The sequence below is a fragment of the Cricetulus griseus genome, chromosome 2 (genome assembly GCF_003668045.3).
Source record: "Cricetulus griseus strain 17A/GY chromosome 2, alternate assembly CriGri-PICRH-1.0, whole genome shotgun sequence".
NCBI classification, from domain to species: domain Eukaryota; kingdom Metazoa; phylum Chordata; class Mammalia; order Rodentia; family Cricetidae; genus Cricetulus; species Cricetulus griseus.
This window is the reverse complement of record NC_048595.1, coordinates 280501989-280515966: the sequence shown is the minus strand read 5'-3', so window position 1 is coordinate 280515966 and position 13978 is coordinate 280501989. Positions and strand designations below refer to the sequence as shown.

General features: G+C 46.0%; 1 protein-coding gene and 1 non-coding gene across 2 annotated transcripts; one reads left to right on the top strand and one right to left on the bottom strand.

The window, feature by feature from the left end:
- Positions 1-2858: 2858 nt before the first annotated feature.
- On the top strand, positions 2859-9194 carry LOC100757967 (retinoic acid early-inducible protein 1-alpha). Its single transcript, XM_027402069.2, has 5 exons — positions 2859-3105; positions 6867-7100; positions 7359-7634; positions 8259-8471; positions 9124-9194. The coding sequence occupies exons 1-5, from the start codon at positions 2859-2861 to the stop codon at positions 9165-9167; spliced, it is 1014 nt and encodes a 337-aa protein (XP_027257870.1). The 3' UTR covers positions 9168-9194.
- LOC113834262 lies at positions 8443-8606 on the bottom strand. Its single transcript, XR_003482662.1, has one exon. It is a non-coding gene; the product is annotated as a U1 spliceosomal RNA (small nuclear RNA).
- Positions 9195-13978: the final 4784 nt, after the last annotated feature.

Genomic DNA, 13978 nt, shown 5'->3' with positions numbered 1-13978 from the left:
CAGTTACCCCAGGACATGGGAGCACCCCAAACTTCTCAGGTCCCCCAAAGATGGTCAACGCCTCCCACGTCAGAAGAAGCAGTCCTGAGAATTCAACGACCTTATTCCTTAATCTTCCATGTCTCACACCCCACCTTTTTTTAAAATAATAAGTAAAGGTGAGATTGAAAGGGTCAGGCATTATGCTGGCCTGCCCCTGTTACCTGGCGGAATCTGCTCAGGCAGTACCCGGGTCAGCCCAGTGTTCCATGGGAACTAAGTCTGCACACAGGTGCAAAGGACCCCTTTAAAAGACAAACCCCTGCCCATTTATTCTCTCTCTTCTCTCTCCTCTCTGCTCTTCTCTTCTCCCACCTACGCTCTCTGCCTCTCTATGGTGACCGGCCATGTCAGTCAGCCATTAACCCTGTTTTCTTCTCTCTTAGTCTCTCTACTCTGCCAGGCCTATAATAAACTGGTTAATATGTCAAAAAAAAACCCACATAATTATGCCATTGGAACTGACAAAGGTGTTGTTGGGTTTGGGGTAGAGAGTCTAGAAAGGGAAGGGGCGGGGCGAAGGAATTTAAGGCAGTGGGAGGCATGGTGGAGTGAGGCATGACAGGGAGGAGAGAGTTAACAGGGTGAGGCCCCAAGAGTAGACTGGGGATCAAGTCAGGGATGAGGGTGGGGTAAAGGATAGGCCAGGAGGCAATACAGCACCTTGTCCAAGGTCAAGAGGGGCTGAGGATGGCTGGGCGAGAGAATAGGGATGGGGGTGAGGGGCTGGAGGGGCAAGATAAAGGGGGAAAAGAAGGGGTGCAGCAAGTGAGAGGTTGAGGGTTGCCAGCAGAGCAGGGGGCCTGCAGCTGGGGCTAAAAAGGAGGAAAGGTCCTGCGTGGGGCTCTAAAGGTCAGTGGTAGAACAGGACAGAGTGGAGGGAGAGGGGCAGTGGTGGGGGAGAGTGGGAGGTGAGAACTTGGAAAATGTGAAGAAACCACACATGCAGTCCCTTACTGCTTCCTCTCTGGCTGCAGGCAAGTGACTGCTGCACGGGCCAAAAGCACTGACTTCAGTACTTGACTTTTGGTCCTGCTTCAGCGGCCTAGGGTCTCAGAGAGTGCAGCCAGTCTGTGTGGGGAGGAACCACATGAAGAGGGAGGACTGGGGACACCAGAGCCACAGAGCCCAGGCTGCTCAGCTTCTGCCTTGTTCTCAGAGAAAGAACCGGGAGCCTCTCCTGGAAGCTGATGGAACCATAAAACCTCTAAGAGAAAAAGTGAATGGGTAGGACAGACAAAGTCCAAACTGCCTGGTGTGTAATTTCCATGCATCTCATCTTCAGGAAGTTATCATCTATTCACAGTGCCCTTCACACCTGCCTTGTTGTTCAGAGAAAGAAACCCACGGCCTGGGCCACAGGTACCAAGTTGATTAATTGCTCCCTGGCTCTGCTCCCACTATACCACCCATGGGTTTTGGGGATTCAACAACAGGGCTTGAGGGGACAGAGGGCCACAGTACCAGGGAGGAAGGGTCCTCATAGCTGAGCTGATGGTCCTCTTCCCTCCTCAGACCCCCACTCTCATCCTCCAACCCCCTCGGGCTCCATGTAGAAAACTTTACAGTTCACAGCCCACCCTCTCTCCCTCAGAGACTTTCAGAAAAGCTGAGAAGTTACAGGAAAACAAAGTTTTGGCAGGACAGAGAGGCAGGACTAGATGAAATGCAAGTTCAGTGTGGCTCACCCAAAGCTACCGACTTTGAGAACCCACAGATACTCCCAGGATCAGGAGTCACCCCAGTCCCCTCTTAAATTCTTTATTTATCCTCCTTTTTCCTCACTGGTCAGGTTCCCAGCTGGTAACAGTCTTACTCTGGTTTCCCATCAGTCTAGGGTCCATGAGCTCCCTCTTGTGGCAATTTTTTAATAGCAGAAATTTTCTGAAGTCTTAGTCTGGAGGTGGGAAGCGCTGTGTATGTGGGTGTTTGGGGTGGGGCGTGGGGGGGGGAGGGTGACTATTAACAAGTAACTGGGAGAAACCACTTGCCCGGGCAGGAGGGGTGACAGGAAAGGAACCTGGAGGGGCAAATGAGTCTGGGGACGGAGGAGAAACTTGAGAAAGTGAAGAGAAGAAGAGCAGGCTGGAGGTCTGAGATTAAGGGTGTCTCTGAAGCTAAAGGGGAAACTGCTACAACAATGAATGAGAGGCACCTACTTAAAAGAGGGGACGGGGAATCTGACAGGGTGGAACAGACAGAGGGAGGGACAGAGGGAGGGACGCGGGGCGGGAACGGACAGAGAGGTAGGGAGGCGGGGCGGGGAGGAGGATAGCTGGAGACAGCCGGCGCCAGAAGACCCAGATCAAGGGGACTGAGGTAGTGAGTGCGAAGTGAGCAGCGAGCCAGGCAGCGGGCTATGGGAGCACTCCCTGACCCGGGAGCCCTGAGCGGACAGCCGAGGCGTCTCCCTCAGCGAGGCGCGGCGCCCTGAGGAGCCCTTAGCCGACAGCCGAGACGGAGCTAGGACGCTCACGGCTCGGGTCCGTGCTGGCAGGAACGGCAAAGCGCCTGAAGGCTACCGGGACGTAAGAGGCTTGAGCAGGATCCAGGAGGCATCTAGGGGGCAGCAAGGCAGGAGAGGGGCAGCGGGGGCCGAGAGCCAGCAAGGCAGCCAAGGAGCAATCCTGAAACCTCCCCTAGACCAGAGCCGCGGTAGCCACACTTACCAGCATCCTCGCCTCTGAGTTCACTGTGGAGCCAACCAAGCTCCAGAGCGCAACGGGGCCGCGGTCCACTGGGAGGGAGGACAAGAGCCACAGGGCCCCCGAGAGAAATACCAGAAGAGATCTAGGAAAAGACGTGAACTAGGAACAAGCATGGCCAGAGACCAGGGAGGGCTGAATCAACAGCCCAGGTGTCCGGAACTTTGCCAATCTCTGCGCGGGGTCCTGTGCGGGGAGGGTGCTGAGGACTCCCCGATTCTCCCAGCAGATCCAGCCACACCCGTCGGTAGCCGGATCTTGGAAGCAGCCATGGAAAAGGCTGCGGCCCCCGGACGCAATCTGCTCATAGTTCTGTCCCTTTTCGGTCTGCCGAGCTGTCTGGGAATTTCTATACCGGCTGGTGAGTCACTGGACTTATAGGGACTGGGTTGGGGAAGGGGAGGGGAGCATCGGGCTACGGAGTCACAAGGGTTGCAGTCTCCTCACAGGAAGCTCCTGGGCTACTTTTCACTATCACAGGGACTGAAGTCCGGGCACCTTGGTCTTAGTGGATTGACAGTTATGGAAAAAGTCGCTGCAGGAGAAAGGAAGGGAGATAGGAGGAGGGCAGGGTAACAGAGGGGAGCAGCTAGTGACGCCCTCAGCACCACTGGGATCAGCTGGAGCCTAAACTGAGTCACCAGTGGGGACCCCTCCAGGAGGGGATCTCAGACAGCTCCCCTGGACCCAAGGCATGCTAAGTTTTGAAGACTTCCTTCCAGGGGATTCCTCACAAGCCCTCCACCATTCTGGGAACTCTTTGCCCTTGAACTTTCCCACCTACCTAAGGCATTTCTCCAGCACATGATAATAATATATGCTTTCAGGGACAAGGTAAGCAGGATTCCACACTTTAGCACACACTACAGAATTTGCAACAATCCCTTCCCTCCTTCAGTCTTCCCAAGGCTGGGATTACAGTTTTGTATTACCAGGCTCAGATTCAATCCCAAAGGAATACTTAAACCATCAGCCTGCTCAGCTCCCTGCCCTGCCCATCTAGCCAAACTTTCCCATTCACAAAGTGCCTTTTAGCCTCTGATCCAGCAGTTGCAATCTGTGCTTCTGCCTGAAGACACCTCAGCTAATCAGGGACTACCTTGTCTACTAACTCTGGCAGTGGTTTTGCTTGGGCCCTATGGGAGATTCTGTCCTTGCTCCCAGGCCCATGCTGCCTACCTCTTGGGGTTATGGCATAGGATACTGGTGTTCATTAGGCAGGAGTGGGTTCTTTCTGTCTGTAATGAAAGCCACTACATTTTTTTCAACCTGGCAAGCCTCACTGTATCTGTCTCTGAATCAAATACTCAATTCTGCATTTGGTGTGACAGCAACAAAAGACAACACGCTGATGAATGGGGCAGCATCTTTGCACTCTGTCCATTCTTCTGACCCACAATTGGGCTGGATGCCATGTGCAAGTCTTGGTGCCCATCCCCCCAGAGTGTCTACATATATACTGTCATAACTGAATGCTTCCCAGGCAGCAGTGGGTTTTATGAAGCCTATGATTTCTGGGTGAGCTAGCAATGACAAGAAGAGGTCCTGTGTTTAGGGCCTCTTGTTCTCTCCTTTGCTGACCAGTGATTTCCTGGATCTCATGGCTCATATAGGGCACTCCTTGAAGCCTGTGGTGCTTGCTGAGGGAGAGGTAACAGCTTACTTGAGAAATAACCACAGTCACTTTCTGTAGATAAGATATCTCCAACCATCTGGGAACAGTACAGTCACAGTAGCATCTAGGTGTTTGTACCTGAGTGACAGGGCAGTAATGAAGCTACACAGAGAGAATCACTGCACATGCTATGGAGCTGAGTAGTCCCTCCTTGTTGGGACCTGATCTGTCCTCCTAGGAAGGCAATCAGTTTCTGTCTTTGAGAGAGTTCAGTTTTAAAGTTTTTTAGATACATTTTCATTTTATGTGCATAAGATCTTGACTACATTATGTATGTGTACCTTGTGTTTGCTTAGTACCCTTGGAAACCAAAACAGAGCACACAATCCCCTAAAACTGGAGTTGCAGGCAGTTGTGAGCTACCAGGTGGTTGCTGGGAATGAACCTGGATCTACTGCAAGAGCAACAAGTGCCCTTCACCTCTGTGCCTCCTCTCCAGCCCCAATGGCTCAGCTTTAAACAATGACCTCTACAGCCCTGAGATGGCCGCTTTTAGACTCCTAATCATCTGTTTGTCTTTCTTTATTAAAATCCAGCCACATCTGGGTTGGTTAAACATCTATCTATATTTAGGATTTTTATGTTCTGTTAGCCATGAGCCCCGCTTAAGCAGGGTCCCCCTTACTCATCAGTGGACCACTGTCCTTGGTGTTACTGCCTCCTGACCACTCTACCCTATGGGATTTATCTGTTCCATATTTGCTAGGATTCAGGAATACAGTTTCCTAACCCCACCCCAACTGAGACGTCATCATCCCTGAGCTTCCACCAAGGCTGGTGTCTTCTCCCTGGTCACTTTCCCTGTGCTTCTCAGCAGGGTGTCCCAGCATCCCACAGAGCAGCATGGACTCTGCAAACTCCCCGGGAAATGTTTGCTGTCACATCCACTCTGGCACATGCACTTCTCTGAGAGTTTTGGTCACCACTCTCCTGCTACCAGATTTAACCAGCCTAGATTTCCTTTGTCCTGTAGTGTGGGCTGTCCCATGATCACTTCCAGGAAGCCATCCCTGGAGCACTGCATTGTCCAGGGGACCTGGCCTGTGTTGTTCTATTGTCATTCTGTTGCTGTGATAACACGCTCTACCAAAGCAACTAATCATCGTTATTATTATTTTCTTATTGGCACAAATTTTGAAATCAGGGATGCTTTCTTTAAATCGCTGTCATAACTCCCTGTTCCTGCTTGAGCAGAAATAGTTTCATTTTATCAACCTTCTAATTGGATTTTTGTCAGAAATACCTGATGCATATTTCATTGTGGTCTACCTTAAAGTGCCGAGTTAGTGACCTTTGGTTTAAACCACAAAGCTGGATATCTGCTCCAGAGGGCTCATGTTCATGTCCACCAAATCTTGCAAGAGAGTGTATAAAAAGAATCCCAGCCATTCAAGAACAAATGCAAGTCTTATTAGGAGTGGCAGGAAGGGGAAAGTAGGGGGGGCATGGAGATAGGAGAAACAAGTGGAAGAAGAGTCAGAGAGGAGGAGGGAAGAGGAAGCTGTGGAAAGGGACAGTGAAGGAGGTCCCCAACCCTCCATCAGTCCAGCTCATGGCAGAAGGTTTGGGCAGGGAGAAGGGAAAGAGTTTGTTTTTAACATCTTTGCCTTATTTTTTAGTGTACTTACATTTCATTTACATTACATTTAATGTACATTACATTACATTTAAAGCAACTTACTAAAAGTTGCTTTAAAAATATTACTTATTTTAGATTTCAGTGATGACACACACATAGGTGAATGTATATGTATATCCAGCCTGCTTGTTGGTGTAGTCTGCTGAACAGAACAGTTCTAGGATGTTGTGTCTTTTTCTGCTGTTAGAGAAATTCGGGGAGACCAGGGGCCATAGGTGTGCTGGGAGACACCTGCCTGAGGAAGGGGACAAAGATGGAACTACAAGCAGGTCACAGAGGCCTCACCTGAGAATGAGGAGAGTGGCAGTATGACGTGAGAGAATTTGAGATCTGATGCCCAACAGTGTTGTGTGAAGGGTCTAATGGGGACGCAGGGACACAGTTGAGGACTGTGTTCACAGGTGGCAGCTCCCCTTTCCATGGCAAGTTGCAGCCTTACTCCAGTAGCCTTTCCTGAACACCCAGGTTTCATGTTGAGATCACCACATGTTCTATGATGTCTCCTTTCCCTGTGTGTTCAGGAGGTTTTCAGTCCCAGGAACACAGACACTAGCTGAGATATTTTATTCCTGAACACTTGATAAGAGTCACTAAAAGTACATGTGAGATAAAACCTCCTGGTGACACTGTGTATCTCAGGGGTCCTACCAACCTAAGGGTCAAAGGCAGCACAGAAATAAGGGTTCAGAAGCTGAGGGACTTCTTGACCTGAGGCCCTGACTTCCTGCACTTTTGCCAGTGAGAATGAATCTGATGTCACAGAAGCACAATTCCTACTTTGTACCTCACAGTCATGTGTCTCTCACAGATACACACTGTCTTAGATGCCACTTCAGTATCAAGTCTCATCCCGGAGATGGAGAGAAAGGTTGGGAAGTACAGTGCACAGTGGATGGAGTGCCGTTACCTCAGGATAGTAACACAGGAAAGGCTGTAAATGGTACTAAGATATGTGAAGGTTTGTACCCAAAGCTAAAAGACACTGGCGAAGAATTGAGGAACCTGCTACTTCATGTGGAATTAATAGCAGTCCTGACTAGGGGTGAGTATGGGGCAGGATGCAAAGATAGAGGGCATCAATAAGAGACAGGAAGGGCAGAGCCCATGTGGGAAGGGGGCTGTGGTTGTATTGCATGAAAGAGCTGAATCCTGTTCCAGGCTGGTAGGACTTGGTACCCAATGGGTAAGAAATGACGAGTCAGGGAGGAAAGAGAATAGGAACCGAGGGGGCAGGGAAGACCACTGAGGGGGTGATGGCTCTATAAAGGGAGGAGATGACAGTTTTGTGTGTCATTTGCAGGTCATCACACCTTGCAGGGCACCATGGTATCTCAGTATAAACCAGGACAACTCATTCATGCCTCCTGGAACTTCACCATTGATGAAAAGTATTCCTTCTGCTTTATTCGCTATAATAAAAATAATAAGATATGGGAAGTGATTAACTATAACGCCACAGGTATCCTAGAGAAATGGGAGAAAAATGCAGAACTAGCGCAAGATCTAGCAGTGCTCTCCATGGGAGATTCCCGACATTGCCTTGAGGAATACTTGAAGCACCAGAAGGAAATGCCAAGTAAGTAGTTAGGAAGATTATCACAAGGAACCTCCAGAGGGTGGGGAAGGCATGGTGATGTCCCTGTGTACATATCAGCGTGTGTGCATAATGAAAGATTTGATAGACTGACTGAGTGATTTCTTGGTGGTCTTCCTGTCTTGGGAGCCAGTGATAACCACAGGGATCTCTTTCCTACCTCACCTCTTAATGTTTCTCTTTCCCATTTAGCCAATGGCCCCAGGCACTACATGGTCTGCTAAGGGGCCCAAGTCTGTGTGCATCACTGTAAACTTCCAGCCTTTCCTTCCTCATTTAGAGCTGCCTTCTACCAGGTCCACATCACTTTGAAAGGCTTCATTATCTTTCTCTGGCAACAATTAAACAGCAACAATAATGCCAACATCTAGAAAGTTCTCACCATAGTAAATATGTCACATTGTTTGATGGTTTAATCGACATATGCTTTCTTTGGTAATGAAGTAAACTCTGCAAGGACATCATACACACAACTCCTCTCTCTACTCAGGAATTGTAAAAGTAGTAGCTATTACACCTGAGTTCCTCAGACTGTCTTGGGAGACAAGGTACTGATGGAGGTGTGTTTTTAGCTTTATCCTGAATTTTCCCGATTTTTTTTAAAAGGACCAGCATCATGGACCCCAAAAATCACAGAGGTTACGTCAGGCATCCAGCTTCGATCTACCATGAACACCACCCTACTTCCATCTACCAGGCAGCTTGACAATAACAGTACGGTTACCATTATAGGAATAGCCGCCTCCATCTTCATTACTATATGCGGTTGCGGTTGCATTTACTTGTATGTGAAATGGAGAAACTGCCATTCCCAGAGAGGTAAGGAGCAGGCTGGGGGCTCACTGGTTCTCACTGGGAAATCGCAGGGGTCGGCACACCCCAAGTGCAATGGGTGAGCCTTGCCCTGGGAATACCATCAACATGATCATGATGTCTCCCCTGCTAAGAAAGTATTCAAGAAGTTTTGTTTTGTTTTGTTTTTTATAAACTGTGAATTCTGGGTAGGGTTACACACACTTGTAATCACAGCACTTGAGAAACAGAGGTAAGAGCCTGTGGTACACGGGAAGTTCCAAGCAAGCTTGGCCCACAAACAATACGTTGTCTCAAAAGAACCACAAAAACACATTAAAAGTAAAGTAAAAGTCCAGCTGAACCAGAAATAGAGATATTTGGCTGACCTTTCACCTGTTTTGATTTTATTCAGTCTCTTTTAAATATGTCAAAACCTCATTTTCATCTGAAGGATAAAATGGCAGAAAGGTTTGAAGTAAATAAACACACACACACACACACACACACACAGAGAGAGAGAGAGAGAGAGAGAGAGAGAGAGAGAGAGAGAGGCAGGCAACACTGGAAAGCTGGACTGCACGTCTGTGAAGTGGGGAGATCACCCATCTGAAATGAATTAGAGCAGGCTGCAGATGTGCAGGTGCCACTGTAACTGACACCCCCTTTCCATTACCAGGTGCTTCTCCACAATACTCCTCAGCTTCCTCATCTGTAGTCTGATCTACAATCATTGTCCACAGCTGCCTCTGCTACTCCTCTTCTGCATCACAGCCAGGAAAGAAAACCATCTGATGAAATCTGCCATTTCACTCTGACCAAACATCTGTGAAATATTTAAGTTGACTGTCTACATGCCTCCTCTATCACTTCATCAAGATATTGTAACAACAATAACCTGACAACAGGTTATTATCACCAGTGACTCCATCTCGATTTATTCCTGTCCCCTTTCTTATTCTTAAGAGTATGACCATGAGGAGATCAGGCTATTCCCTGCTCTAGGTTACTCCTTGTTGTGTAAAATGATGGCTTTCAGGCTGGGTCTTCTCCAAGGTGATTCCATTATACAAGCAACAAGTTGATGCCTGGGCATCTCCTGTACACATAGATATGCCTTCTGTTTAGCACCACCCATAAGGCAAAGTCAGATAAATGCCTTATTCCTAAAAGTGAAAGACATCATTTATAGACATACCAAAATCAATTAGACAGACAAGAATGGGGACATTTCAAAGTCATCTGTTGTGCTGGATAATTTATGTCAACTTGACACAAGCTAGAGTTACCTGAAAGGAGGGAACCTCAGTTGAGAAAATGTCTCACATGACCCAACTGTATTTTCTTAATTAGTGGTTGATGCCAGAGGGCCCAGTGTAGGAGGAAGTCCTGGCTATGCCTGCTTGGGGCTGAAGATGCTTAGGTGTGGTCAGGGTGACATGGGAAAGGTTTAAAGAGTTCAGGGGTAAATATCCTTAGTTATGTGGTATTTTGATGAATCCTGTAACTCCTATAAATTCAGTGATTTATGTTGAACTATTTTTATTTGGTCTCACCAATAATTCAACTACATGGGAAATCAAGCTTTTGTATGAGGATAAAAACAAATTTCCAAAGTGTGCATTTTATAATCATTTACTTTTAGTACAACTTACAGGTAAATTCCCTAGTGACTGTTAGATAATATTACATAATCAAAACATTATATAATGTTATTATATCCTTTCACTACTTTTACATGGTATATTGTATAAAGTTATTTTAGACCAATAGCATATATTTACATGTTATGATGTTTAAAACAGGGGTTTAAAATACACAATGAAATAATACTGTAATATGGAAGATCTTTTAAGTACTCTCCATTTAAATTTTGGCATATATCCCTGAATATAAATTTTGTTTAATTTACTTATTTAAATATACAGGTTTTTGTGTAAAAAAAAAAAAAAAAGAAAAGAAAAAGAAAAAAAAAAGAGTTCAGGGGTGTACATGCCTTTCCTTTCTTCCCTTGCTCCCTGCCACCTGGCTAGGTAGATCTGTGAGTACCATTTCTTAATAAAATATCTGTTAACTATCTGATGTGACTCCACGTTTAATCCCTCAAGAACTCAAAGTAGGATACGCCACACCCCTTCCCAGGACTGCCTGGAGTCCTCCCATCCTTAGCCGGCTTCCTGTGATCAGTCTCCGCCCCCCCTGCCACTCACCTCCCCCGCCCCCTGCCGGGAGAGTTTTTCTTTTCTGCAGGCCTCTCAACCCAAATAAGCACTACAGCCACCTGCAATAGCTGTGCCCTGAAGCCACACCCCAACCATGTGTCCCAAACACAGCTTCCCGTTTGGCAGTTTTTTCCCAAACCTACCCCACCCCACCCCTTTTCAATCCATTCTGCAATCCAATCAGTCTGGAAGGCTTTCAGTATTTTTCAGATCCAATTCAAACCAACCACAGCTCACCACCTTCTGGTCAAACACGATTACTGCAACTGGAGTGCAACTCACAGGTAAAATCAATCATGGCAGAAAATCGAACATTGCAAACAGCTGGGAATATCCTTTCTTCTTACATGAATTCAATGTTAGAAGAGGCTTATGATTTGCCAGTTGCATGCCTATATGCCATGTTAGCAGTCAGCCTTATAATTCACGTGATATCTCTAACCAGAGGTCTGAGGAACAGGGAAAAGAACAGCTTAGCAACTTGGATGCGGGAGATAAAAGCAAAACTTGGTATCTGAGATGCAAGAGTGAAACGTTTGCATAAAGAAGTGGAAAATACTCAGTATGGCCATGCCACATTGCTAAAGCAGGTAGAACAAAGCCATGGCCAAATAGAAACAAAAATTGGTTCCATGTCTGATACTTTAGATGCAAAGATAGCTAAGAACAGGGACAGAATTGGTGAGACCTAGCACAGGCAGTTCGATCCACATCTGAGGAATCTACTGCCACAGGCCAAAAGCTGGAGTCTAGGATTGGATATTTAGAAGGCAATTTACATGCCATTCAGATACTATCTAAGGGTGAGAATATTAAAGGTTTAGAAGCACATGTAGATGAAGAAATAAGGAAACTTACCAATGCTATGAAACTCTTAGAATCTCACACGACTCATGAAGTTCAATCTCTTCATAAGACTATGGTAGCCAGGCTACAAGCCTGGGATGACTCGGAAACTCCGATTCGATGAACTTACTTCACTCAAACATCAGGAAAACCTTCCTAAGGTTGTTATGCATACACCACTGGTGTTCCCAGCAACTATGATAGAAAAGCCGCCATTCAAAAAGCACACAAATGGTCATATGGCATATCAATGGGAACCTATACAATTAAAAGACCTCAAGGGAATTAAGGAGTCGATTGTGTCATATGGTCTTCATAGCCCTTATGTGAAAGAATTATTACTTTCATGAGCGATCTTCAATAGCGTGATGCACACAGATTGGGAACGTCTAGTATCAGCTGTACTTGAAAATTCATCTCAGATGCAATGGAGAGTGCTATGGAGGGAGGAAGCAAAGCCCTCGAGCTTCAAGGCATAAAGAAAGGTTATGAAGCTCCCAAGATAAGATTCTTGGTGAGGGTATTTATGCTGATCCACAGGTTCAGGTTGGATATAATGAGCATACACCGTCCTTATGCAGGACAGCAGCCTTAAATGCCTAGGACAAGATTCGTGAACCAGGAGAAAGAGTAGAGACCTATACTAAGATGGAATAGGGACTGACTGAACAGTTCACTGACTTTTTACATAGACTATCCAGGGCAGTAGCGTTACAGGTAGCAGAACCAGAACCTAGAAAAATGATCATATGCTCTCTAGCTTATGAAAATGCAAACCCAATATGCAAAAGAATACTCTTGCCTTTAAAGATCAGATAGATCAGCACCACTGGAAGGATGGGTTGTATATACAGCTAATCGAGACTACTATAATGTACAAGATACAGGAGCTTGGGTAGGAGAGGCAATTTCAAAAGGTTTAAAGAGACACCAAGAGGTTAAATATTCTAAAGGTAATGATGCAGAGGCTTAGGGGGGATAAGCAATTTACAGAGGTCAAAATAGGCACCAAGAGGCCAGATGCTGTCACTGTAATGGAACATGAACTTGGGTAGGAAGAGCAATCCCCAGAGGGCCAAGAAGGCATCAGAAACCTAGATGTTTCAAATGTGCCAGAATAGGACATACTAGGAGAAATTGTAGGCAAGGGAATTCCAACAATACCTCATATAGAAGGCCTCCACCTTCTGGATTATGTAGGAGATGTGGTAAGGGCAGACACTGGACCAATGAATGTAGATCAACCAGAGAGATACAAGAAAACCTGTTACAATTGGGAAACTCCTTGAGGGGCCTCTCGAAGGCTCCCACATCGAGAAACGTTCTGTCATTCCCAGTCACTGTAGAGTACAATCTCTCACTGGACAAATAGATAGTGCATTGCCTATTTAAAGAATAATACCACTCTAGGTAGTAGTTTGTCTAGTGATGAGGAATCAAACATGACTGGAGGAGCCCAAAACGCATATTTTGGCAGACCTCTATAAATAATAAGAGGCCTCAGTTGAAAGTAAGAATTAATAATAAAGTTATTACCAGTCTGGTGGGCACTGGGGCTGATGTAACTACTATAACTCAAAAAACCTCTGAGAGGGTGAATGTTCGATTTTTAGGGATTGGAACTCTATTTAGAGTACTCCAAAGTGTAAACTGTATTGTCTGCATTGGACTGGAAGGTCAGAGAGGAAGGTTTAAACCATATGTAGCAGAGCTAGCTATAAATCCCGGGGTCATGATCTGTTACAGCAATGGAATATCCAGATTAATATTCCTCCAGTATCAGATGTAAGTCATATACAATCTTTAAATGGTAGACAAAATACAGTAAGTCACTATGGAAAACAGGTACCAACCATCTAGGCTGTATGTAAACAAAGTACAAATGATAAAACTTCACAGGAACCAAAAGCTCTTCCCTTAAAGTGGCTTACAGATGAACCTGTCTGGGTAGGACAATGGCCTATGACCTCTGAGAAGCTAGAAGCTTTACAAAGGCTAGTTCAGGCACAGCTAGATGCTGGACATATAGAAGGATCTACCAGCCCTTGGAATTCTCCTATATTTGTTATCCAAAAAGAAGTCAGGTAAATGGAGAATGCTCACAGACCTAAGAGCCATCAATAAAGTGATTCAGCCTATGGGATCTCTGCAGCCTGGAATGCCTTTGCCTTCCTTGACACCTAAGGGATGGACTATCATAGTCATTGATCGGAAAGATTGTTTCTTCACTATACTGTTACAAGAAAATGATAAGGAAAAATTTGTGTTTACTGTACCAACTCTTAATAATTCACAGCCAGTTAAGAGATTTCAGTGGAAGATTTTGCCACAGGAATGCTAAATAGTCCTACCTTGTGCCAGCACTTTGTACAAAAACCTTTGGAGATAATTTGTAAGAAATTTCCACAATCCATTCTTTATCATTATATGGATGATATTTTATTATCAGATTCTAATAAAGAAACA

What these genes read in the sequence shown, in the direction of transcription:
- LOC100757967 (XM_027402069.2), top strand. Translation starts at nt 2,859, where the DNA reads ATGGCCAGAGACCAGGGAGGGCTGAATCAACAGCCCAGGTGTCCGGAA. An exon ending in GCACCAGAAGGAAATGCCAA is followed by an intron (nt 7,635 to 8,258) that starts GTAAGTAGTTAG and finishes TTTTTTTAAAAG; the next exon opens with GACCAGCATCATGGACCCCA. An exon ending in AAACTGCCATTCCCAGAGAG is followed by an intron (nt 8,472 to 9,123) that starts GTAAGGAGCAGG and finishes TTCCATTACCAG; the next exon opens with GTGCTTCTCCACAATACTCC.